Source organism: Psammomys obesus, unplaced genomic scaffold (assembly GCF_907164565.1).
Source record: "Psammomys obesus unplaced genomic scaffold, mPsaObe1.curated_primary_1811, whole genome shotgun sequence".
In the NCBI taxonomy this organism is placed as follows: Eukaryota; Metazoa; Chordata; class Mammalia; order Rodentia; family Muridae; genus Psammomys; species Psammomys obesus.
Window position 1 is genome coordinate 7,871,216 of NW_026592890.1, and position 27,634 is coordinate 7,898,849.

General features: G+C 44.2%; 1 protein-coding gene and 1 non-coding gene across 3 annotated transcripts in view; one reads left to right on the plus strand and one right to left on the minus strand.

The window, feature by feature from the left end:
• Positions 1 to 27,634, plus strand: part of Map3k4 (mitogen-activated protein kinase kinase kinase 4) — a 94,828-nt gene that overhangs the window by 17,938 nt on the left and 49,256 nt on the right. For both annotated transcript variants that reach the window (XM_055616008.1, XM_055616010.1), the window contains exon 2: positions 19,922 to 20,112. In XM_055616008.1, the coding sequence (XP_055471983.1) occupies positions 19,922 to 20,112 (191 nt within the window). The remainder of the gene's footprint in view (positions 1 to 19,921; positions 20,113 to 27,634) is intronic.
• On the minus strand, positions 687 to 818 carry LOC129683484 (small nucleolar RNA SNORA17). The gene has a single exon (XR_008721164.1). It is a non-coding gene; the product is annotated as a small nucleolar RNA SNORA17 (small nucleolar RNA).

The following is a 27,634-nucleotide window of genomic DNA, read 5'->3' on the forward strand; positions in this document are numbered from 1 at the left end:
CATTTCTGCACAGCTCTCAGACATTATGTCCTTAGGTGCAGCCCAGACCAAGGATGTCTGCCTGGCCTTTGGTGGTAACAGACTTCTGCTGCTGTAGGACCACGGACCAAGATCTGGGCCCCAGGGGCAGCACAGGGCTGACCCCCACCATGGTTCCAGGTGGCATCACTGGCTATTCCCATCAGGCTGTTTCTCACTACCTTCCAGTTCTGCCTCTCTTCATTGTGCCCACATCCTTTTCTTTCTACTTCTCCACCACTTACTTGCTCCTCCTAGTAGTGCCCAGGGCTCTCTGAGTGTCTGGGGTTGTCTCAGGATTGGTCTCAGGAGAGCTATATGCCAGTCATACATATATGAGCCTGGCAGGGGTCATCTCGGGCATGGTCTGCTCCCCCACCCAGGCCTGCACAGTACCACACTGGTGGTCATCTCAGGCTAACTCCCTGTCTGGGCCCCATGCCACTGGTCTGATGGTCATCTCGGGCTCATCTCCAACCCACCTTAGTGGTCCTGTGTGATAGTTGTTTGTCTGGGGCTCACTCCTGTCTGTCCAAGGTGGGGTTCTTCTAGTCTCTGGCTTGCTTCCCATCCTGGGAGCCCATCCATCTGGGCCTTTGCAGTGCTGGGCTGGCGGTCATCTCAGGCTAGCTTTCTGTCCAGGTCCCCTGGTACCAGACTGACCGTCATCTGTTAGGTTACTAATCATTCAGATGTTCATAGGTTAGAACATTGAGTGTGAACATAGCCTTTCTCCTCCCTGCCATTTACTGACACATATGTGTCACAGCAGCCACGCCTGTAGTGCCTCCAGGGGCACCACTCATGTATATTTGTATAGGACATGAAACAGGAGGAATTTTGTTTAGAGTTGGAAAGTGGTGTGGGGGCAAATGCAAGCAAAAGACAATGATAGATGAAAGAAAATGTCGTAATGACCACTTAAAAACAAGAGTAATTATAAAAATATTTTGAAAAGAATCGTATGGTATAATAGATAGGTGGACATAGTATTTGGGAGAAAGTATCTTACTTTAGTCTGGTGTGTCTCAATTATATAATCTTTATCTCACTGCAAGGCTGCCCCTAACATGAAGACTTGGGGCTTTTGCGTTGACACTTCACTAGTGAGAGGTTCTAGATTTGCTTGTAGTGAGAGAGCCACAGAAGCCAGAGTGAGGGCTTGTCTTAGGATTTGTGGTGCTGTGACAAAACAAACACTAAGGCCCAAATCGTCTTGGGGAAGAAAGGTAGAGAAGAAAGAAGGTGGATGGGCGTGGTGGGAGAGCGCTCGCTTGCTCTCGTGGAGCCTCTCTGATGTGCGTTGCTCTTGTTTTGTGCTCTGTCACCTAGTCTCATAGCAGTGGGGCACACAGTTCTCTTAGTGGGACAATAGAGTTCTGCTGAGTTATCATGGCTTGACCTCTTGTGTGGCCTCACTGATTCTTGGCACACTGCCGTCGGCTTTCTCAACATGCTCATGTTTTCTGAGAATGAAATGTAAACGAACAGGTAGAAGTAAAGAAAGACGGAGTGAGGCACACTTAGCTTTTAGGCTCCTCATGCAAGGCTTCTGTTTCTGTTTGCACAGTTCAGTTACTCACTTAGATACTTGCTTAGAGTCTCCCGCACGTGACACTTCAATGAGAGTTACTGCAGAGCCTGTCAGAAGGTCCCTGTTTCCTCTTGTCTTAATATAAATAGAATTGCCTTCTTTTCAAAAACAGCCCCCTTAAGTTAGTTTTTCAGAATTGGGATAGTGGATGATTAAAATGGGCTAGGATGGCTGGCAAAGACCCTCCCTATTCCCTGTGATTTACCAAACTGTTTTGTTTTCTCAGACGAACGGGGGGGTGCTCTTCCTATGTTGGAGTGCCAACAACTTGTGGCTCTTCTGAAGTTTGTGCTCGAGCCTCCACCACTAGAAGCCTTCCGTCCCCGGGACATCACCCCTCCAGACTGAAAAGGAGGTTAACAAGAGAACTAGAGGGCTGGAGATCTGGCCTCCATCTTTCGCTAAAAGCAGCTCTGTTGTATTGTGTACTTGGTAAGCACAGAGCTGCACAGCCATCGCTAGCTAAAGAAGTCTGTACCTTTCAGCTGCAGATCCACCTGCTTTGTCTCCATCCCGCCCAGTCCTGAGTTAGCACCCATCTGCCTCTCTCAGCATGTGTTGACTGGTTCGGGCATTTTACATGCTTCAGTCATACATGATCAGCGCTGGCTGCTTCCACTAGCACCACGTTCTCAAGTTTCAGACATGACACAGTGTGAGCTGTTCTCCACTCTTTCGTGTGGCTGAGAAATGTTCCACCTAATCACGTACTGTAGTTTATCCCTTCAGCAGTGGGCTGTTGGGAGTAATGCGGCTATGGCCATTTGTGCACTAGTTTTGTATGGGTCTGTTTTGATTTTTCTAGTGTATATTCACCTAGGAGTGGAATTGGTAATCACTTGTTCTGTGTGGCCACACTGTTGAGGGTTCTCATCAGCAGTGTGGAGGGTTCTGATTTCTCTGCATCCTTGTCAACACTTATCCAACCTTTTGGACTGTCCTCCTGGATGTTTTTGATCAACATTTCTTGTGCATCATATCGTTGTGCCTTTTGGACAGGTCTCATCAATTCTACGACTTGCAAACGTTTCTGTTTCCTGCCTTATATTTGCTTTGTTACCTTCTCATTTGTAATTTCACAGAAGCTTTTGCATTTTGAAGATGATAGTTTATCAGTTTCTTGGTCTTTGTTTCTATGGCAAGGGATTTTGTACTAGTAATATTCCATTGCTGCATCTAAGGTCTTACAGAGGCAGTCCCATTTCCTGTTAAATGTCTTAGCTCTTACACTTCATTGGTCTATTTCAAGTTCATTGCCTCTGCTCCAGTTCGTTCCTGTTCCTATGGCTGCTGTCCGTGCACTGTCTGCTGAGTACTTTCCTCTGAATGATGGCAATCATTGAAACTGAACCTAGTTGGCTGTTGGAATGGAGGTTTATCTCCATATTTCCATTCTGTTTCATTGATCATACATCTGGATTCACTGTCTAGCCATTTCTTTGTGAGTTAATACCACGCTGGTTAATCACAAAGCTTTGTGGGAAGCTGTGAAAGTAGGGAAGGAAATCCTTAGGTTTTTTGGTGGCTTTCCACGATTGCTTTGGTCTCCCTTATCCACGTGAACATGGAACATATGGCAGTCTCGTCACAGTATGTCTCAGGGCATATCTGCCTCAGTGAAGGTCCTGTGTGCACCAAGAGAGAGGACAAGATGACAGAGTGTAGAGATTAACTACCTTGGTATTAAGCTGCAAAGAGATGGTGAGATTTAGTGCATGTGTAATTACCTTCTAAGGGGTATTTATTACTATAACGGAAAGTAAAATTTCAGATAGGCGTTAGAATTACATAGTGGTTTTTGTGACAAGCACATGAACTGTTAAAGGATTATTTTTCTTTGGGAGCCATCTGTATTTGAGAAATATGACCCTTTTATAGTTGGGTATTTTAAATGATGTCAGTTTTTCCTGTTAAATTCTAAGTTTAGATATTTTGTAATCTTCCTTAAAAACTAAATCTTCAAAGAATCTCTGTGCTATCATGCATAACTGGGGCCAGGGCCAGAATGAGGTTAATCGATAACAACAAATTCGCTGAATTTGACTGTCTGTAAATATTTTCACTTCTAAAACTGGGAGATTCCCCCCCTTTTGTATCAACTTATTTATTTATTTATTTTTAATAAAATTGCCCATCTGTTTTGTTCCCTAAAGGAATCCCTATATGGTCCCTGTTATCAATGAAATATTTAGATTTGTTGTAGTTTGACTCTTTGTTCAGTATTGCTTTTTATTAAGTATAGTTAAGTAGTAAATTAAGTAGTGTTATTTTATTTTAACACATGAAAATGCATAGAACAACTTTCTGGATTATAAAGATATGGATGTACTGCTGTTTAGTGATATATAGTAAGCAGATCTAAGATAGAATAAATGTAAGCATAGAGTGCCTGCTTATGTCACTGAGAGCCAGGCAATGTAAGTCCTGAGACAGGAAGCAGACAGGGAACCTCTTTCTTCCTGGGTGCCTGTATCAGGCTGAGGTGCAGGGAAGGCAACCCCAGCCCAGGAGGGTGGAGGAGGCGCATTGCATTTTGGGGCTGGCAGTGGAGTTTGAGGGGGAAGGACTTGAGAGGAAGGGAGAATGCAGACAATGGCTCCTGGTGTCTGCAGGCCTCTGGACTCTGCAATAACAGACACACTTGTTGAGGGTAGGGACTGCTCAAGATGAGGCAGAGTCAGTCACTGAGGTGCTGGGAGTGGAATGTCCCTAGAGCCACATGAAAGAGCTGCTGCTGCATGCTGCTACATGGTGATGATGATGGAGAGTCTTTTATAATATAGACTTGGAGCCCCTGGCTTAGCAGTAGGGCCTACAACAGACTCCTACTAGAAAAAGTTTTCTCTACCACCAGCCTTAAGCAAACTTGAAAGGAAGCACGAGGAACAAAGGAAGTTAGAAATAACTTAGAACAGCCACCCTTCACCCCAAACTCTAAAGCACAGCAACAAAATCCAGATAACATTAACTTGATGACATCGCTGTCTAGTGAAGATGGCCAGTCACAGTGAGTGTGGCAGCGCATGCTGTAATCCCAGCATTAGGGAGGCTGAGGTCGGCAGCTCATCTTGGGCTATGTAGTAAGACCCAATCTTAACACAAAACCAAACAGAAACGTAAAACTAGTCTTTCCAGTAAGCAAGAAAATATGACTCACAGCCAGGGGAGAAGCTGCACTCAGTGGTGACAATCCCAGAAATGTAAAAAGTTATGGCAGTAGCTGGAAGTGCTGTCAGAATAGAGAATCATCTTTAAATAGCTAAAGAAAAGCATGAATTTTGAAACTTTAAAAAATAAAAAAGAAGGTTTTTGTAGAGCGGGCTGAGATGAAAGGGTTGTGACAGTGACAGCGACAGCCAGAGTAGGGTGGTCAGTGCATTCAGTAGACACAGCTCTGTGGCCTTGGAGCTGTAGAAACTGCGGATGTGGCACAGAGAGCGACCGGGAGGCACTGAACATGAGGCCCCGGAGGCATGTGCAGCTGAGTTCCAGAAACGGATAGCAAGGACAAACTGGGGCAGAAAAGACTAATGGCCGCCAGAAGTGTTTTCAACAAGGGCGTCACAAAGCCTAGGAGCCCCGCAAGCACAAGCCAGTTCCCATGAAGTTCCTGCATGGCCTGTGTTTTCAGTGTTTGTCAGTCTGAGGGAGGTTAGTGGCTTTCTCATTCATATCCTCATTCATGTGGCTTTCTTCCTGTATTCATGCCCCCGAGCTCCTTCACCAAATCAGCTTTTCTTCTGTTTCCTTAAAATCCTTCCTTCCGAAGACTTGTCTTTGTTATATTTAGCATGGCCTTAAAAGGATTGTAATTATCCTTAAATCAGTGGTTACTTAGGTCCCTGCTGACTTCCTTAATTTGCACCTTGAATGTGAGGAGGGCTACCCCATCTCAGACAGGGTTATAAAATATTGAAAATTATCTTATTTAGGGAAAGTCTTAACTTTCATGAGATTTTTTTTTCAAGTATAGAGTGTGTGCATGCCAGCAACTGTTGCATGAGCATCACGTTTGTGTTTGTTTTCTATCTGGCATCTATATCATCTTGTATGTTTCTAGGATGAGACCCTTTGAGAAGAGAATCTGCTCAATATTACCCACGTCAGTGCTTCTGAACTTTTTGCGCACCACAGACTGTTTCAGGATGTGATGAGAACTGTGAAGTAGAGTCAGAAAAATGACACAGGTACTGGTGAAGTGTGCATTCTGATTTAGGAGCTTCACAGACACTTCACTGATGAGCTAGGAAGCCATGCTTTATGTACCACCTTCATCTTGTTTGTGTTGATTGCACGTTGAACATCCTCTCAGAAGCCGCTTGTGGCTTTTCCGTCTGTTACACACAGGCCCTCAAGATCTGCATGGTCAGTACATTCCATGATGGCTTTGGAGGTTCAGTTGCTCATAGGGGTTGTGTTCTCTTATGTGGGGAAATCAACACAATGAAAAAGAACTGTATGTTTTTATCTGTCTTGAATTTCAGTTTAAACTTTACTGAGTTTACATAGCTTTTATTTGTAAAAAGCTGTTTCCGTGAGTGAGACCTTACACATATATCTCCATTTCTTTTGTGTTGGGTGAGTTTTATGCCTTTCGTGCCAGATTGCCTGTCTCTAAGTCTTTCACAGTTCCTTAGGGTGTCATTCTCTCAAGTTGTCAGCTCTCTCTCCTCTGCTATACCAGCAGGTAAACTGGTGCTCCTGTTGGAGCAGTGTGGACAAAGTGGCTGTTTGGACTGGCTTTAAGTGCTGCCATTCATACATAGTGATTCACTGAACCATCACGGTCCAGTGAGAGTGAAATGGAGCTACAAACCTCCAATTGCATAGTGTCATCTTCACTGCCATGTTGCTCTCGTGTTTGTGATGCATTGTTATACTGTCAATTGTTTAAAGTGTAGCACGTAGAGTTATGCATGGCATATTATACTTGAAAATAATAGTAAGCATGTTTATGGTTGGTGTGTTTACTGTGCCTTTACTGTGTGTGTGTGTGTCTGTGTGTGTGTGTTAGAACTGTGCAGCCTATGTGCTGAGATTACTGATTACATCAGGCCATGATAAGTGGCTGATGTACATGCTCTGTAACATTTGCACAGTGATAAAATAACCTAGTGATGGGCCTCCTAGAATGTACCCTCATGTTGAGGAAACCTGTAACTAGAGACGGGAGGCTCATGGGGGAGGAAGGATTGATGCAGCGGGCAACTGTGTATGTGTTTGCCTGTCTGCTACATCAGACTGATAGGCCGAGGCCTTTGGAGAAGGCCCAGGCTTCTCTCTCCTGTGCATGTCCTCATTTTGTATTGGGATAAAACACAAAATATGTGCCCCTGCGACCGCCTTAAGTGCCCTGCTTCTCTCTGCCCATCTTGCTAGAGTGTATCCTGGTCCCCTCTCAGCTTCTCAAAGGAGAAGTTGTGTTCTTTTCAGCCTCAGGTCCTTTGCACATGCTGTTCTTTGTCTCAGCACTCCCCAGCCACTCAGCCCCTTCCGGTCAGAGCTTTGAAGTCTTCATTGAAATATTCTTTGGTGGACCTTTGTTTTCTGCCCAGTTCTCCCAATCAACTCTGGCAGCAGCTTTGTCCTGGCAGTCTATTTCCTATGATCTGCCTTGGTTGCATAAGCCTCAACTACATTCTAAACTCTCTTGGGTGTGTAGTTACATGCTGAGTGGGTGGATTTTGTTGTTGTTTTTGTTTTGGAGCCAGGGTCTCACTGTGTTGCCTTGGCTGGCCTGGGACTCTCTCTAGACCAGGCTGGCCTTGAACTAACAGACATCTACCTGCGTCTTCATACATGTCTCTCTACTACCTTTGTCTTGAAGTTCAAGAAGACAGGATCAACAACTCTTCTGTTACTATCCCAGCTCAGTTCTGTCCAGCCACGTCAGTGTTGAACTCGCTGAGTCCAGTGTTGCCCCAAGGAGCTAACCTGTAATTGGACACCATGCACATAGTAGGTGTGCAAGAGTCAGTGTGTACTTTCAACTGCAGAGAAATTAGAATAAAGCCCAAGTAACAAAAACAGAAGAAAGTAACAGAAAATAACATCTCAAAAAAGGGTCTATCTTTTTTAAAATTTATTTTTATTTTTTTAATTACAGTTTATTCACTTTGTATCTTCCTTGTAGCTCCCTCCCCACTCCCCTCCTAATCCCACCCTTCCCTTTTCCCCATCTGTGCCCGTTTCCCAGTCCACTGATAGGGGTGGTCTTCCTCCTCTTCCCTCTGATCTTAGTCTGTTAGGTCTCATCAGGAGTGGCTGCATTGTCTTCCTTTGTGTCCTGGTAAGGCTGCTTCTGCCTCAGGGGGAGGTGATCAAAGAGCAGGCCAATCATTTCCTGTCAGAGACAGTCCCCGTCCCCATTACTATGGAGGCCACTTGGACACTGAATTGTCATGGGTTACTTCTGTGCAGGGGTTCCAGGCCATCTCCATGAATGGTCCTTGGCTGGAATATTGGTTTCAGAAAAGACCCCTGTGCCCAAACTTTTTGGATCTGTTCTTCTCCTTGTGGAGCTCCTGTCCTCTCCAGGTCTTACTATCTCCTACTTCTTTCATAAGATTCCCTTCACTCTGCCCAAAGTTTGGCTATGAGTCTCAACATCTGCCTAGATACCCTGCAGGGTAGAGCCTTTCAGAGGCCCTCTGTGGTAGGATCCTGTCTGTTTCCTCTTTTCTCCCTCCTCCAGTGTCCATTCTCTTTGCCTTTCTGAATGGGGATTGGGCATCTTAGTCAGGGTCCTCCTTCTTAATTAACTTCCTTAGGTGTACAGATTTTAGTATGTTTATCCTATATTATATGTCTAATATCCATTTATGAGTGAGTATGTACCCTGTGTATATACTTTCTGCTTCTGGGATACCTCACTCTGGATGATTTTTTTCCAGTTCCTACCATTTACCTGCAAATTTCATGATTTCCTTGTTTTTTATTGCTGATATCTTATCTGGTACAAAATTCTAACTTCAACAGAGAAACTATTAATGTTAATTCAGATTTTGGAGGGCTTGTTTTCCCATCCCTCTCAGGGCTAGTTGTTTTCCTCTTAGGTGTAACACAAACTTGCATGGACTGAGCTGTAACACTGTGTGTGCATTTGTGTGGGAAAGGTGAGCTCGCTTAGGGAGAGAGGCTAGAGTTAGGCCTTTGATTTGGCTTGTAGAAATAAGTCGTCAGGGAGAACCTCAGTTTTCCTCTCACTTAAGTTGTAGTCAGGTCTAAGTTTTGTCAACCTGGATTTAAGCCACTGCCTTATCCCTGTTGATGTGGGAGTTAGAACGGGGAGAAGCTTTGCCAGTGGTGTGAGCCCTAATGCTGCTCAGGCAGTTAGCTCTGTGAGCTGTGGGCAGTCCATCCTTCTCTCCCATCCTTGTGGTGTTCTTCTAGGGAGGGGCCCTCAAACCACAGTCTCTAGTGGAAGTGACCTTGCATGTCTGCCCTGGGGAGAACAGAAGCATCCTAGTGAGTTAGGCGAAGGGCAGCCATGGGAGAGGCCTTGACATTTGGCTTGGACCAGGACTCCAGTCCAGCTGAGACACTTAAAGCTAAGCAGCTAGACTATGTCAGCAGCCCATCTCTTTGGCCTGAGAATCCTTCGGAAACTGCCAGGGTCCTTGGAACAACCCAGTGGGAGTGCTTCAAGTAGGGGCTGGCAGGTTGCCTGTCAGGAAACAGTTCTGAAGTGAGCACATCAGATAATCACTGTGAACTGGCTGTCTGGGCAAAGGGTCTTTCCTTAAAGTGGCCCTGAAGCTTCTGGTAAAGATTAAACTGGAGTTATGTATGGCATTTGGCAGAGCGCCTGGCAGATGGCCAGTTCTCACTGTTTAATGACAGTAATTACACTGTCCTAATAAAAATCATTCTTTATGTGTAACCAACTACAGAGCTGATTAAAAACACAGACATAAAGTCTGTTTATTGGTTTTAACCCTGACTTAATTTTGGGCTGCCTAGATCTGCCTCTTCTACGCGTGTGAGTGGACCATGTTTCTCAGCCTCCATCCTGTGAGGACCACCCATACAGCTTTTGCTGTATCCTTATTCAGTACTATTTATTCTTTAAACATGATTTTCCTAAGGGAATTACATTTGTTTATAAGGGGAATTGAAGCTTACTGTGATAGTAAGTAGGAAGCTGTAATAGTAAGGAGCCCAGACACATTGTAGTATGCTCCCTGATGTCCTTTGCATCGTGACGGGCTGTACTCTGGTCCGTAAGACTGCCTCAGAGCTGCTGAGGATTCCAAGTTGCCTCTGCACTCAGCTTCTAGAGGAGGAGGGGTAATCCTGGGAGGATGGGGAAAAAGAGTGTGGTGTTTGGATGGGAATTCAGCACAGCCTCTGTGACAGCTGCCCAAACTCTGTGTAGAGCACTGGCCGATGGACCAGAAGCTCTGGTAAATGCTGTAATACACATTTTCAGTCATTACCCATACTTCCTAATTATAATTTTTATTGGGACACAACAGCATCAGTATTTTAACCTTAAAGTTGGGATTCTGATGCATACCTCACTTCACTTTCCTTGCCTATTTAGACATTTCTGTACAACCATAATTATCAGTTAGTTTCACTTAAATGAATTTCTTAATTTTGTAAGTAATTTTTTTCTTAGACTCTGTAGAGTTATTAGCCTTGAACTTGGAGTATGACTGATACAGGTAGAGGAGGGTGATTTTACCTTTCCCAGCAAGTATCAATTGTAAATGGTTTTATGGTTAGGGCTGGTACTGGTAGAAAGTGGTGCCCACTTCCCCTTTTCCATTCTGGGATTGTGTCTGGTTTGAACCTGTGCAGGTTCAAAGGGTTGAATGTTGCTTCAGACCCTTTAAGCTCTTATATGCACCGGTTGTGTCTGAAAGACAGTTTCCTGGGAGTCATCTACCACCTTTGCCTCCTAACACTCTTTTCAATATTATTATAATCATATATATTTCAGAAAGCTTCTACAGTAGTAGCTTTCTGTAATGGTGTTCCCTCCTCTATCCTGACCTCCCATCCCCTCTCCAAACTGTTATTTACAAACAGATGAAAAGTTCTTTAAGAAAGAAAGACAAGAGAAAAAGGACCACACCCTCCAGTTTTCTTCCATAAAAGGGATCTGTTTTGCTACTAAATCGTACATGATAGGCAAATGGCAGGTAGGGGAGAGAACTTCACACAGGTGAGCCCCTGTGGTTGCTAGTGAAGCAGTTTTAGTTTTGAAGGATTTGCTGCAGGGCTCTGAGTGAAGATAAAATTCATGGGTCTTGCAGAGCCCCAGCTGTTTTGAACTCACCCAGCTCTACTTCACTGAGGCACCACTGCGGTTTACCTCGTGTCACAGCAGAACTACTTAATCCCAAGGCCTTTGAAGCTGTGTCTTGTTTTCTTCTACACAGTTTTCACTTAAAGACTACAAATCCCTTGGACTGAGTTCAAGACATACTTTTCTTTACTAGATTCTAGTGTAAAGTGAATAGCATTTCACAGGGTTTTGTGTTAGAGAGGAGCGTTGATTTCTGTGGCTGTCGGAAGTTAGTACCAGAAAGACACCTCACATCTGTAGGTTTTAAGCACAAATAAGGCATATATTTCAGGATGACTCCTGTGGGCCTTGTACCACTCTCCAGTCCCAAATGCTTGGAATCCATGTAAACATTTGCACCAGTCAGCCAGCCGCATTAGCTCATCTCACGTGCACTTTGCAGAGCGAGGCTTGGGAGGCTTGTGGTTGCTTAACTGAAGTGATGCAAGCTCGTTTGAACTTAACACTAGTATTTATTTTCCTAGATTTTGTGTACACGTTTAAAAACAAAAACAAAAACAAGAGGTTTGCTTGATACCTTCGTCTGTTAAGTATCACTTCTAAGCAAAGGCTCCTAAAATGAGTAGTTTTTCTTAGATTGCTTTAAATTCAGTCCTGGCTTCCTGCTATTTGTTTATGATACGTATCATAAATTACATCTAATAAAATAGTTTTCTTCATAATTCTCCCTGAGGGCAGTTCTTGAAGTTTGTTGGATCTGTTTGAACATTCCAGCTCTCATTTCTTTGCAGATTTTCCTGTGCTCTGGACTCTGGCAACACGAATGACCAGACTGATGTAGACTGCTGCACCTCCTGCCATTCTCCCCTTCACTCTCATTCCGCTTGGATGGTTTTTGTTGCTGTATATAAAGTCTGCTCACCCTTTCTTTTGCCCTGTCTAGGCTGCCCTGTCTAGGCTGCTCTGTCTAGCCTACCCTGTCTAGGCTGCTCTGTCTAATCTATTATTTCCGAAGTGTTTTGGGCTCAGGTTTATTTTTCATCTTTACTTTGTGTCACTCAGTCCTGGTCTGCTCCCCTTGGCTTTCCCTTTGTGTCACTGTTTGTTTTATGAACTTTGATAGGATAGCAGAAATCATGGATTTTCTTTATTGGGTGCTAGACTTTCTTTTACTCCTTTAACTAATGTTAGACATTGTTCTGACCTGTAGTTAAGTTGCTGAGTTACTTGGGTAGAGTATAAACTGCTAGCATTTCCCACTAGGGTGAGCACTGTCTTGACCGAGATAAGTAACCTGGAAGGAGTACAGTGGTGCAGCTTCACCGTGCTGGAGTTCGGCCTCTGAACTTCGTGTTAATTATGCCTTCTGAGCAGTGGCTGGCAGCCTCACGGGATGGCTTTCCTAATACCTTTCCTGTGCTGTATAACGAGGAGAAAGGGTGTTTCATGTTACTAAGATACGCTGTTCACAACTGTTTGCCCACGCTTCAGTGTGGTTCTTCAGCGTTTGCTGTTAGACTAATTAAATACATTAAGTTCTGGGATTTTAGCAGTTGTTCATTGTGACCATGTGAAAGGGCACCAGCTAAAACCAATGGCTTTTGTTTTTAATTGATGGTAGAATAGAAAATGAGAGTATCAACTTCTATAGAATTATTTCAAGAGTTCATTGTTTATTTGGTGAATGCAAGTGAATTTTTCCATGTGTAGAGAACACTCCAGAACTAATTTGTTTTCTCAAGTTAAAGTATCCAAGAAGTTCTTCTTTTTATCGGTTTGTAGCACAAGGCTCATAGCCACGATGTATTGATTGAATGAGGGCATTTGTTTTTTTGTACAAATGGCCTCTTTTTGTCTTTTCTATCAAGACTACTGGAAGATGGAGCTTAACACGAGATTTGATATCACTTATCCCCTTCCGAAAACCGTCTTCAGCTTTCAAGTCACATACCCGAGTTTTTTGACCCCCACAGTGCTGCTGTGGAGAAATGCAGCTGTTTGTATTCGACAGAACCCTTCATTACATCAGCCTGTTTGATTATTATTACATCTTTTGTAAGCCATAGTTCAGTTTTCTGGAAGGTTTCAGAGTGAAGACCTCACACATTATAAATTATTTCCTTCCTGCTTCAGAAAGATGATCGCTGCTTCACCTGCGATCAGGTGGGGGAGGTGGGGGTGGCATTGTGATCTCATCGTGCTCTCCATCCTCCCACCACAGAGGGCATGTTCTGAAGAGGTTTTATTATTTCGATGCACTTCTCTGTTCATCCTGTTATTCCTGCCGTCTGGATTTGATAATTATTAATTGATCAAATGCCCATGCTATGACTTTCTTGTGATTTCCACCCCAGTGTGTGGAAGAAAGCATTGTGGGAAAGCCCTGGCTGTAAGCAGTGTACTCGGTAGCACTGTCGATGTGACAGTAAGTAAAATGCAGTCTTTTCTGAGTGCTCAATGAAAGCATGTCGGCAGGGAACTCAGTAGAAACAACCCTGTAATGCTGTCATGCATGTGGAAGAATTTAACAGATGTCAAAATGGCTTCTGGCCCTATACCCTGCTGTGGGATTCTCTTCTAGTGTGTGAATGTGCACCTAGAACTCACTGTCTCTGCAGTTGGTGAATGAGCACAGCAAAGCCTGAGGCCTGGAGTCATCGTAAAAGTGACCGACACCTTGGCTTGAGTCCTCAGAGGGACAGAGTCTGCAGGTTATCTTTATCTTATAAAGATACAAGGGCAAGGTTTTAAATAGTCCGTGTAAGTCCCGCATAGCTATGTAGCAGCACAGCCAGCATTTGAGCGTAAGTCCATCCACAGGTCTACAAATCCCACACTAATAGTGATTCTAGAACTAATTACAATATTTTTATTACTTCAAGAGAACATATTCATCCTTCCCCCCACTGTCTCCTCCTACATTTACCTCCCCATTTCATACCCACTCAAACTTTGTGTGCACATTTCTTAAAAGCCTACCAAGCACAGTTAGTGCAGCCTGTGTCTTTTGAGGTGTGGGACCGCCTACTGGAGTCTGGGAGACCCACCAGGGTCACACCGTTACAGAAAACTGTGGCTTCCTCTTTCAGCAGGTTTCAGTTATCAATAGCTCCTCAGCTGGAACTTGATGCCCACCTCCCCTCCTCATGCTGGGATCTCTGGTTTGAGCTTGTACAGGTCTTGTGTATGTCTCTGTCACAACTTCTGTGAGTTCATATGTGCGACTGCCCTGCTAGTCTGGAAAACACTGTTTCTTGTAGTCACCCACCACCTCTGGCTCTTTCTTTCTTTCTGTTCTCTCTTCCAATAAGATACTGAGACTTGAAAGGAGGAAGGTTGTGATATAGATGTCTCATTTAGGGCTGAGCATTCCACAGTCACTTTGTACCTTGGCTAGTTGTGGGGTCACTGTTAATCACAATCTACTGGAAAGGGTCTTCTCTGTGAGATCATTAACGATGGGTATTGATGCACCAATAGATGGGTGTAGTGAGAAATCATTACGAGTTGGCTTAATACCGTGTCCTGTTAGCAAAATAATTATAATGGATTCTTCGCTTGGGGTTATGATAGCGTCTATCCACAGGTTATTGACCTCCATAACTGTGCCAGGTGTGTGTTCCATCTTGTGGAGTAGGCCTTAAATCCAACCAGAAAGTGGTTGGTTGCTCCAGTGGCATTTGTACCACTATTGCACCAGCAGGCATATCTTGCCAGTCTTGTCGTTATTGATGGTTACTTTTCTCCAGTAACACACACACACACAGCACTAGGAATGAAGCTTCTAGGTCAATTCCAGCTTGATAATCTTTGTTCTATGACTCAAGGATATGGTGACTACAGCAGTAGGGTCTTACCATCAAGTTTTGAAAGGTAACCAAGAGTAGTGGCAATATGGGACCTCTCTGGCCAACAACTCTGATAGAAATAATCCATCCCTGACATTGGGTTTTTTATTTGCTACCTGGTAGGGGCATTGTTGCCTTATACAGGGTGTCTCCATTTAAGTTCTTTTTGTGTTGTAAATGTTTACATTTTAGGATGCTTCTGCAGTAGTAGTTTTTCATACGACTTCTCTTTAGTGGTAATTATTCCTCCTAGTACTCCCTCTTCTATCCTGCCCTCCCACTCCCCTTCCCCACTTAGCCCTCCCTGTTACATTATTCTCTTTCCTCCTTTATGTCACTGTGCTCTTTCTCCCCTTCTTAGATTCCGTCCTCTCCTTGATTGCTTACTAATTCCTGACCTCTATGGGTATTCCAGTTGATCTACACATATTTAAATATTCAAAGCTAACATCCATTGATGGGAGAAACGTGTTTTCTTTATGGGTCTGGCTTATTTCACTCAGTGATGTTTTTGTAGTTGAGATTGAACCCAGAACCTCGTGCATATTAGGCAATCTCTGTACCATTGAGCTGTGGTGCTCTCCCAGAACCACTGCTATTGACCACTGAGGTGTGGATTAAAAATTACTTTGGCATATGTAGCCATGACCTCTACCCACCCAAATCAGCTATTTTACAGTGAATACAGAAGTGGAAATAAAAGTTTTCAAGTTAATACGTAAGTTATACTACTTATTGTATTACTCTGTGAGACTTAAATGATAAATATAGTTAGCCTAATGACCAGGTAGGTGCCTTAGAAACTTATTTCTAAATTAGACTATAGCTCAGGGCATAACTGTGTGTACACATTGGGGAGTGTGTAGGTATCTTCATGAAAGACCTAGAGTGGTCTGGTAAAAGTACAGTGGCTTAAAAAAATCAGTTTTAAAGCTGAGTGGTGGTGCCCCATGCCTTTAATCTCAGCACTTGGGAGGCAGAGGCAGGTGGATCTCTGTGAGTTCAAGGCCAACCTACTCTATAGAGAGAGTTCCAGAACAGCTAGGGCTCCACAGAAAAAACCCTGACTCAAAACATAAAACAACAACAAAAGAAAAAAAAAACAGTTTTAATTTGCTGATGAAATAAATTGATTTAATTTTATCTTTTAAAAAGTTTTTAATTAATTCATACACAACGTGTTTTTGACATTTTCATGCACATATGTACTGTATTTGGATCACATTCACATTCATTCCCCAAACTCCTCCCACTCCTATTAGTTTCCCTGTTCACACAGCCCCTCTTTGGCTTTTGTGTCTTTATGTGTGTGTGTCCCAGTGAGTTTCATTAGGATTACTTATGGATTACTTCTGGGAGCATGGACACCTTACCAGCTGTTACACCACGGAAGAAAATGTCTTGTTTGGCCCCATCAACCATCCGTTGTTCAAAGCCTCGGGGAATGAAGGACCCCCATGAGCCCTACCCCTTCTATGATAGTGTGCGAGTGTCTTAAAGTGTGTGTGTACAAATGTAGGTGTTACAGGGTCAGTCACTTGACGTGGTCTCAAAAGTCAAGTAAGAGACTTAATAAGAGACTTGAGGCTCCTTCTCACTCTGTAGTCCTGGCTCACCTTCTGCCTCAGCTCCCAACACGTTAGTACTACAGGTGTTCACCTCTGCATCCGTGGCAACAGCTGGTTCCACTGAGCACTTCCTGTGTGCTGAGCACCTTGTTTGTTTCATTAGGCCCTCTGTTTGGGTGTTTATGGTTTATCTTATCCCCAGTTAGATATACAAATGGCACGAAGCATTGATTTGTTTGTTTAGTTGAACAAAAACCATTCAAAGAACACAGACAATGAGAAACAGAATAATCTTTACTAGTGAAAGCCTCGCTGTGCCTGTCCATATCACAAACACCGTGTTCCTCTCGTCACAGGCTCTCTGCTCTTGCAGGGACATGTCTTGGAATGTTGTCTGTTACAAATGATGCGACGTCTGCTACATGTCTGTAGTACATGTGCCCAGGGATGAAGGTACTGATCTATAGTAGCCTTTCTATGTCTGTAGTTTCCATAGGCAATGACAAACCAGCCTCAGGTCATACTGTGTAGGTCTGACTTGTAGAAGTCATTTACTGGGATTCTTGTTCCTTATCTTCATACATCATAATATATTTTGATTTTCATCAGTTTGGTGTTCATTATTTTTGTTGTTAGTAATAAAGTTGGGTACCACTTCTTCAGCCTTAGACATTTTTATATAGTGTGGGAGCCTTATGTGTGACTATGAGGCAAGTACTCCATCCTGAGCTATATCCTTTAGTCCACTGTTTTCTCTAACATGCTTGTACAAGTGATTCGCCAGCTTTTAAATGGGTTGTTTTGTTCTGATGTCTGGGTTTGGTCTGTAGCTTCTGTATTTTGGACTCTGTGATTTATGTGTGATAATTTTTGCTCTAGCTCAGTTTTTCACTCTCTTGTCTTAGTTGAAATTCTAGGTTTTAAAGTTGTGATGTCATCTTTAGTTGATTAATGCTTTTCTTAAGAAACTTTGTTCTACTGTGAAAGAAAGAGGATTTTCTTTGAGGTTCTGTTTTCATATTTAACATGTAGATCTTTATACCACTTGGATTAATTTCCATAGGATAGTCAGTCTCATTGTTTTTTTTTTCTTCCTTGAGGGTACCCATTTGTTCCAGTAACCTATACTTAATTCATTTCTTTCTTACCATAGATGTGTTTACTGTTTTCTCTCTTGCTTCTTCAGTTTTCTCTCTTAGATTGATCAGTGGTTACTTCCTTTAGAATCCTCAGTGAATTTAAGGGAATATGCATTAGCAATGTCTTTTCTTTCAGCTCTGTAAATTCTTTGGGTAGAAGAATGTTGTGAATATTTGGATCACATCTCAGTTGTGCTGCATTTGATGCCAACCAGAAAAGGCTTTTCCAAAACAGTGTGGTTTGTGAATCTGGAGCAGGCTACTGCTCCAGGGGCCTTGATGAGCCCTGGGTGAGGTGCACTGTGTTGGTGAGTGCTTCCTGCCAATGCAGGAGCATGGTGAACCTTTCCTGTTGCAACCGTGCTGGCAGGCAGAGGCAGATGGATAACGCCCTCACCCCTGGCCCCAAGGGCCCCGGAGGAGAGGACCTTTCCATCATCCGCGTGCCCTACTCCATGAAGGTAGTGAAAGAAAAATAAGGCATGTCACAAATGACTTCAGTACAGCATTGGAGTAGGTCTTTATGTGAAACCCAAGCTGGCCTTAAACCTAGAGATCTGCCTGGCTCTGCCTCCCAGAGCAGGGATTCAAGATGTTAACCAGCAGGGGCTGGAGAGATGGCTCAGTGGTTAGGAGCACTGTCTGCTCTTCCAAAGGATCCAGGTTCAATTCCCAGCACCCACATGGGAGCTTACAACTGTCTGTTACCCTGATTCTAAGGGATCTGACACCTTCACACTAATGTACATAAAATAATGCACACCTGGCTAATCAGTGTAATTCTGTAGTCTCTCTTCTGTCTCTCTCTCTGTGTGCTCCTGCTAGCATGTGAAGGTGTGCGTGTGCGCATGGACACCTGCTAGCATGTGAGGTTGTGTGTTCATGTGTGTATATGTGTACTTCAGCATTCGAGGGTATGTGTGCCTGTATGTCTGTGTGTACCTGCTAGCATGTGAGGGTGTTCATGTGTGTGTGTGTGTGTGTACTTCTGTTAGCATGTGAGAGTGTGTGTGCATGTTTGTGCATGTACACCTGCAAGCATGTGAGGGTGTATGTGCAGGTATGTGTCTGTGCACCTGCTAGTATGTGAAGGGGTGTGTGTGTGTTCGTGCACCTGCTAGCATGTGAACATATTTGTAGAGACAGAGTTGACACGGTATCTTCCTTGGTTGCTTTTCACTGTATTTTCTAAACTGGAGCTCGCTGAACCTGGAGCTCACTATTTCTGTAGACCACCTGGCCAGTGAGCACCCCGTGTCTCACCTGCCTCTTCCGTGCTGGGCCTGCCGGCGTATGCCACCATGCCAGGCTTTTCCCATGGTGCTGGGGCTCTGAACCTGGGTCCCCATGCTTGTGTAACACCTTATCTGCTGAGCAGCTCCTCAATCCTAAAGTCCTGGTTCTCAGACATGTCTGTTTGCACTTCGCTAGTTTAAGAATGATGATTTCACATATCTTGAGTGCCCTCTTCCTTGTGACTTTGGATTAGCGTTGATTTTATATTGTGACATAGTTACCAGGAAGAGACCATACCGGAAACAGTTTTAGGTCATGTAAAGTGTATTTTGTAAATGGTGTTCATAATGAGATGGGCTGTGGTGAGCTACATATGGGAAAGCCTTAGTTATTGTTTCTCCCATTTTTTGGTTTTAGAATTAATTTGCTCTCACCTTATGTAACTGAATTTTATTGTGCCAATTTTGCAGAAAAGGGACTTTATAAAAATAGTGATATTGTTTGAGAATTGCCTGGCTAGAAAATGATAATAGGTATCGTTTTCAGAAAGCAAGTCACAGAAGCATTGCATCTTTTAGGGAAGAGATTTGTAGTTTATCCCTTCACCCCCATCTTATTTGAGGCTTAAAGCTTTTTAAAAAACAAAAACAAAAACAACTGTATCTTTATTCTTTGAGAATTTCATTCAGCATTTTTGATGTATTGAAACATGTATAGAAAGACATACTGTCATAACCCTTTTTCGGTGGCTCAGTGGTAGGTGAATATATGGCGTTTTCTGGATGCTGCACTGTGCCAGCCCGCTGCCTTGCGTGGGTCATGGGAAACGCTGCCTGCTGCTGTTCAGCCTGTGCCCATCAGGGAGAGTTGGGCGAGGCCCTGGAATCCAGGGCGGGACTGTGCTTGCCCCCATCAGCATGCTTGCCAGAGCTGGTTGGAAGGTCTGTTTTTAGCTCTGTCTGATTTGTAGCATCTAGTCTTTTGCTGTTTTCTCTTTAATTTGTAGCTTTAGTTTGGAAGAGCTCTGAAGGCAGCAGAAACAGCTGGTTATGCTCCCATTGCACTGACAGTGTCCAGTTAGTGTGGCCACCGCCTGTGTCATTGCTCTCTTGAAGTGGAAGGTACTTGTGACCTTCCACAGGTAGAAACCGAAGGATTACGATGCTGAAGGAGGCACAGGCGAAGTTTGCAGTGTTCCCATGGAAAGCTTTGAATGTAGTTCCTGTGTCACTAACCGGCTCTTTCTTTGTGACCTTCCACAGGCAGGAGTGCATGTTGGGAGAGTCAGCTTGCAAGAGTCTGGAATCTGATCCAGAGGACTTTTCTGATGAAACAAATACAGAAAATCTCTACGGCACCTCACCTCCGAGCACACCTCGACAGATGAAACGCCTGTCAACCAAGCACCAGAGGAATAGTGTAGGGAGGCCGACCAGCCGAGCAAATTTGAAAGGTGAGCCGTGACTTGAAAGATGTACATGAAAGGGCAGGCAGGTGTGGTCCATCACCTTTGTGTGACTGTAGTAGTGACTGACAAGGCTTTGACAGTGTTAGTGACTTTTTTTGTTTAAAATTTTATCTCAGAAGGATTGAATTAGTGCCACTAGCTTTTTTAGTAGCAGAAGGGCAGGTGATTCTCCAGTGCAGGAAGCTTTGTCCTGAGCTGTGGTTGAAGTCAGTGATAGGAGCCTTTGAGGCTGTGAAAGAGGCTACAACCCTGAGGTGGCTGGGTATCATACCCATGGCCCCAGTCACTCTTTTTATTTCTTGCCTAGCATTTCTAAGTTCTTCTCTTCAGCAGTGGTATATTGGGGATTTGCGAGTAGATAGCCAAGCCACGGTTTCCTGAATTCTGGACCCAGCAGAGGCCTCTATCTTCTGCCAGTGACTTGGTGTGTAGGGAGGGCTCTTGCTTGCTAAGCCGCTGCTAGATGGTGCCCTGTATCTGAGAGCCACGAGGGCACATCTTGTTTCCCTTCCTCTTTGTGTAGGCTCTCAGAGCCCAGCTATGTCCTGTCCCTGGAAGCTGACAACACGGCTCTTTGTGCGTCTTACCACCCCAGTCAGTGAAGCCTCCGGGTTTTAGAGTTTTCTGGTAAAGCCAGCAAACCACTTCTTTTGAGTTGGACCCCACAGCTTCTTGAAACCTATCTTGTTACCTAAGATCTGAGTCCATTTTCACCTTGGCAAAGGGTTTCACCCATTGAGCTCTTGCTCATACTTCTCTCCCTTTTCTTAGCCAGCTCTTTCTTTTCCTTGGCCAGTTCTCATCTGTGCACATTTCTTCACTGCACTTTCTCTTGTGATTGTAGTTTGGCTCACTCACTCAACATTCTCGCTGCAGGGGGTTGGGGATTTAGCTCAGGGGTAGAGCGCTTGCTGAGCCCTGGGTTTGTTCCTCAGCTCTGGAAAAAAAAAAAAAAAAGACAAAACATTCTCACTGGAGTCCTTCTAAACAGGGGTGGGGTGGGGCACAAGCAAATGAGTTTTACTGCTCTCTTTGAGTGATTTTGTAATTTTTTTTTTTTTGTTTGTATGTGTATTCGTGTTTTGCTTGCATGTTTGTGTATCACGTATGTGCAGTGCCCAGGCCAAAAGAGGGTTCTGATCCCTTGGAACTAGAGTTATAGACAGGTGAGTGCTGGAATTAAATGTGGGACGCACCCCCCTTCCTAGCGCAATGATTTTTTTTTTTTTACAAATAATTTATTTAAAACTATCTTTTAAAATGTGTATTTATAGTAGAAATATTTGTTGTAGCTACAGTTTAGAAATTAAAACTTTGCATTAAAGTTTGTGACCTTGAATGTCAGTCTGTCCATTTTCTCAAAGAAGTCTCTCAAATGCCCACTGGAGTTTCTTACCTACTCAGAGGTGTCAGAAGTGGCATGAGCTGAGTCTGGTGGTCAGTCTTCTTTGCTTGGTGGTGTAAAGCGGCCCAGCATCTGGACTATGTCCTCCTTTCATTGCCTGTTGGACCCTGCTTTTCGGCACAGGAGGTTAGAGCGTCAGCGCCCCGTTTTCCCTCGTTGGGAAACTGAGGCTTGAGGATTTAGAGCAGAAGGCCAGATTTTGCCTCTGCTGCTCATGGACTGAGATTGGGCTTCATCTCCAGATGTGTGACAGAGGGCAGCCAAAGGCACCAGTTGGGTTTACAGTCTGTCCTCTCCCCCCTCTTGTCTTTCTGCTATATAGAGAGAGGATGGAAAAGGAAAACTGTCTCTTTTCCTTCTCAACACTTTATTTTATTTCGTAAACTTGTGAGGTTTTAGGATGGAAGGGATCTTAGTCATTTACATGTCTGCTGTTTTCAAATGAAGCAGCTAATCCTCTTGGGCCTTTAGTTATTTCACAGCTGAACATGGGACCCCTTAGACTTTCCCTTTTTACTGCATGGGATTACATGTTGGTTGTGAAGCTTAGAAACAGAAAAATCACTGACACCACTTAAACAATGATCTCTGTGTGCATGAGCCTGCTGTGCCCGCTCGTGTGATCTTACAGTGTGTTCATTGTTAAGAGGTGTCTTCTGTCTTAGTGTTTTATGAGCTGCTTGTGTCTCAGCGTGGCCTCTGTGTTTGCAGTGTCTTCTCTAGTTTGTCTCGGGTACTGAGTCTCTGGGTTTCTATTTCACCTATTCTTGTGTGTGTGTTAGAAAGTAGCTCCACACATGCCATCCTGTGAACTATTTGTTGTCAAAATTTTTGTTCATAAATGCCGAGAACAGATGTTCTGGGTCACCCATCTGGGCCAAATGGGCCCTCTTAAGACTGTGGTGTTTGTACTGTGACAGTAGTGTCCCCTCAGAGCTTAGCTGTATGGTGTGCTGCACAAGAGTCCAGACACAGGTACCAGATTGCACGGGTTTCAATCTGGCTCGTGGACCAGCTTCGTTAGCAGCCACTGGGTGTCATTCTATATCTGTAAAGTTTATGTTTTGCAGTGTGCTGAGGCTGTGTGATAACTGTCATTATTACTACTTCTTATTAATTGACAGTCCCAGTTTCAGGACACCAAAACTTACACTGGCTGTTTGTGGTCCCATGGCTACTTGTCCTGCATCTTTCTTCCTCGCCGTGTGTCCTCGCTGTTGATTCTGTAGTTGTTGCTATGCAGTCTTCCTTTCTCCTCCCTTCATCTTACCTTTCTCCTTTTTTCCTCCTGTTCTGTCCTTGTTTCTGCTTCACTGGTTCACTGAATCAGAATCTGAATAACTCCACAGGCACTCCCTGTTTTAGATGATGAGTAAGACACAGTCCCATCTCCTGCAGGAAGTGTACAACTCAGAGGCAGCACGTGAATGCAGGCTAGTGTGGTCGGTGCCTGGAGGCCACCAAGAGTGCACACGGGAGGGGCATTGAGAAGCCCTGGTGGGAGACTTGTGAAACAAGTGATATTTGTGCTGTGACCTAACAGCTGAGTCAGGGGACCACGATTTCAGACTAGTGTCTGATTCCTAATAATGTTTTGGTCCCTCAGTATTTTGAAGAGCTTCTTATAGTTCATCAGATTGGTCAGATTTATTTTCAGAGCTTTCCAAGGAACTGGTGCATCACTCCTGCCTTACAGTGGCTCTGTGAGTCACACTGTTAGCTTTAGAACCGCAGTCAAAGCTGGACTCACCTTTCGGACAAATAAGTCACTGATGAGGTTTCCATTATTCCGGTGTGTCTGTTGCCCTTTATAAACCGCCTCGAAACTCTGGATGACAGCATATCTCCTCATTGCTCATAATCTGTCATTCAGGTATTTAGACAAAGTAGAAGGTCATCTGCCCTTGGTATCTGAAGCCTTAGCTGGAGCAGTTCCATAGGCTTGAAATATGGCATGGCTTGGCTAGGGCCCTGACTCTGAGTCCTTAGCCCTCTCCTTGTGCTACCTGCCATGTCTCAGATGTTCTAGGTGGCTCCTTTGCTTTTATGCCTGGATTTGAGCTGAGATGGCAAGACTGCTGAGGGCCGACAGATACTGTCTTCTTTCTATGGGGTCATTTGCACGGCTAGCTTGGACATGTGTAGGGTGTCCTGGTCCCTGAGGAGCTGAACCTCTCACATGGTACCTGGTTTCTCTCAAAACAAGGGTTTCATGAGTCTTGGGTGTAGGTTCTGAGGCTTCTTGAGATTCCACTGTAGACGTCCGGCAGTGTCCTTTCCGCAGCCATATGCTTTGTGAGAGACACTGCCCAGGGCCCCAGTACCCAAAGGTTTGGTTCACTCGCTGCCTGAGGATACTAGCCCCACATGCTTCCCTGTCATGGTTTGAGGGAATTGGCATGCTGTCCTGCTGTCCTTCTGTCTTTTGTTTCCTCTGGCATCTTTTCTTCATAAATGCCAAAAATGTGGAGTGTCTGTGAAGCCCTGTGAGGTCACCTCAACCCGAGTTCACACAGGACATGTCTCCATCTTTTTGGTGGAAGCCATTGTTATGGCTGTGATGTTTGAAGTGTTATCTTGCGCTCAGAGTGAGGCAGCTCATGCTATAGGTTTGGTTTTAGGGATTCCAAGTTCACAACCTGAAGAAGATCTATAGTACTCTGGTATGTATGTGGAGTTAGAAGGTTGGCTCTCTTTGAAATTGTTTGGTGGGAGTGCGGAGTTCCTGTGCATTCAGGAGGCATCGGAGGTGAAACACTGATACTGAGACTAGTGATGTCTGCTTTGTAAAGCTGCGTTTTGACACGACCTTTGAACCTGAACCTGTGGTATGGGTGAAAACTGCTGCTGCTACTGCATACTAGGCAAGTCTGCCACTTTGTGTCAGCACATTTACACTCCCGCTTTCTTAGGATAACTGCCACCATTTTCCTAATGGGCTTTCACCCGTATTTTCAAATAAGCACTCCTGCTGTGAGAAACATCTGTCTCTGCACACTTGTTACTGTCTACAGGTAGCATGGAGGTATTTCTGGAAACTAGGTACTCAGTGGATGTGCTGTACTGGATAGCATATGTATTTACAGTTGGTAGGTGCTGCTCATGCACCTGTCTACCCTAACCCTGCTGTGTTAGGAAGGAGACAGGAATCTAAGGATGAATGTTGACAGTCACAAAAGTTTGGCTGTCTATTTCTTAAACCAGCCCTAAAGAAACAGGTACTTTCTGCAGTCCTGGTTCATATCTTACTAAAATTTTAACGGCTAACGTTTGGTCAATGTTTACTGTGGGATTCTGCTAGATAAGGTTGAAGTCTGACATTTCTGGAGAGCCTCTGCTCAGCCTAAAATGATGCGCTCCCTTTTCTCAGCAAGATTCTCTCTTTACTTGATTTGGTAATCCCAGATCTCCTAAGGAAAGTCACATAACCCTCAACAAAGATTTCAGGCTAGACCCTTTCCTGATAAGAAAATGAACCCACTCAGCAGGCACCTGAGGATTCTGGAAATACCCTACCCTATGCTAAGGAGATCTTAGTTTTTAGTAGTGACCTTCAAGTGTACTTGGAGATTTTCTCCCACCCACAGGATAATTAAGTATTGTGTTCTCCTTCTTTGGTAGGACTGTGCTACTACATGTAAATGAGGTTATGTACCACTATATGCAAATCCAGTATCCCTTGCTCCAACAAATCAAACACATTCACCCTGAAAACCTGCTCAAGGTTTGTAAACCCTTGATTTCACAGGAAATAAAGGTGCTGTCTGCTACTATCAGCTTCCCACCATGCCTGACTGAGATTCATTATTACTTCCAGGGGAAGGAGGACTCCCCTCCCCTCTGAGAGATTCACCACTGAACTCCCAGGGCTTGGCTGCCAAGCAGGCAGGCTGGAGTCTACCCTATGGCCGTGAGTTTCTTAACTGCTGGTTGGTCAGCCACGTGCTGCTGACCACAGTGAGCCGCTGCTGTTTGCCATCATGCAGAACTATCTCAGCAGCTGTTGACCTGCATCCCGCTGGGCTTGAGGCTCGCTGGACCTGCCTTGTGGTTGGTTTCAGGCGTCCACCCGCATCCTCTGCTGTGCTGAGCACAGCAGCTAACCTGGGAGCTGTAATGCTTCAGTGTCATCATAGGCTTCTGGAACTCCCAGATTTCCACTGCCTGTGATACTGGTGGAAAACTCACTCCCACCTCCCCAGGTGAGACCGGGAGCCTTGCCTTAGAGCTGTCTAGCCTGGCCTTTCCTGAGAGAACTTGAACCTCATTCCCGTCTGGAAACCTTGTCTTGTGTTTTGGGGAAAATTGTCATATCTTGCCCCTTTCCCTATTTGCTTTCTGTTACACTCTGTAGATCCAAGTGTTAAACCACTGCCCGCATAAATGCACATTTCAAACAGTTGGATAAAACACAAACTGTACTAAATAGTAAGCTCAACTGGATTTGTGTGTGTATGCAGTGTGACCTACAAACACTAGTTTTTCACGTCTGCTAAAATGAGGTTCTGTCTACAGAAAAGTAGGATCACACCCCCAAGCCCACGGGACTTTTCACTGTTGAAGTACTTGTCCACATGAAATAGGGTCAGCTTATGTTTTCCTGTTTTGCTTCTTGGTAGATACGACATAGGTCACGATGTAATGTTCACACTAGAGAAGAACATGAACAAATAAAACTACACCTTTCACTGTTTTATTATTTTTCAAATTATAAATGACAAACATTCTGTGACTATTACCAATAATACATGACACATTAGTTTTATAAAGTGTGTGTGAGAGAGAGAGGGAGAGAGAGGAGAAAGAGAAAGAGGGTCTCTTGCCGAGCCTGCCATGCACAGATTTAGCTGGGCAAGTGCTGAGGGAGCCTGGGAGATCTTCCTGTCTCTCACTCAGAGTTGGGGTTGCAGGTGCCAGCCGCTGCACCTCTCAGAATCTTACACAGACGCTGGGATCTAAACTCAGCTCCTCATGCTTGCACAGCACATGTTTTACAAGCTGAAACATATCCCCAGCTCAAGTTTTGTTTTTTTTTGTTTTTTTTTTTTTAACCTCATAAACCCTACTAACAAAATTGTTTCTGTTTCATAATTTTTATTTTCTGTAACCTAAAACTTTTTATCTGGATGCACATATGAGCTAAGGCTCATCTGGGTCCCTGGTTCCTCTTCCCTGTGCTATTCTTAGGTGCTGTAATTGACAGCCTGTTAGTAGTACTTCTGTATTCTGGGCTCTCTGGGCTCCTCTCCTCAGCCCATCAACCTCACTTTATTTATTTTTCTATAGCCGCACATAGTTGTGTTAGTTGCAGTAACAAAGTAGAGGATGAATCGATATCTTAAAAAATAAAATTTTGTGAAGAAAATCTTGGAAATACGTGTCCTTTCTGCTCTTGAAGCACCACTGAGAAACTAAACAGAAATGAATGAGGTGTGTGTTCTCTCTTAATGAAGAACACAGGAAAAAGCCAGGAAGTAAAGGTGACTTAAAAGTTGATCATATCTTGTGTTTGAATGAGGGTTGGAAAGCAGTGATAGCTAGAAAGAGTAAGGTCGAGAAGACGTTTATTTGGATGAGTTGTGTAACAAATTTTAATGTAGCTATAAGTAACATTTTCATCAATCTTAAACTGTTGCTAATTTAAGAAATAATAGAGGCTGGAGAGATGGCTCAGCAGTGAGGAGTGCTGGCTGCTCTTCCAGAGGAAGGACCCATCGTCCTTCCCAGCAAACATGCTGTGGCTCATAATCATTCCTTTGCTGGGGAATCCAAAGCTTTCTGGCCTCACTGGGCACCAGGCACAAACGTGGTGCACAGATAGACACGCAGGCAAAACACCCACACACATACTAAGCCACACATAAAACTTATTTATGTTTATTTATACTAATCGTGGTAAACCTTTGTAGACAGATTGCTAACAAGATAGCCCAACTCTACCACCCGATAGCCTGAAGACAGACCCCGAGTGACTCTCTGTGGGTCTCAGACTCACTTGAAAAGTTAAAGCAGTTAACCGTAAGTCCTCCGAGGTGGTGACACAGTTCAGAACAGGAGGCACTTTGAGTAGTATCTGTTGTAGTAACCGTAAGTCCTCCGAGG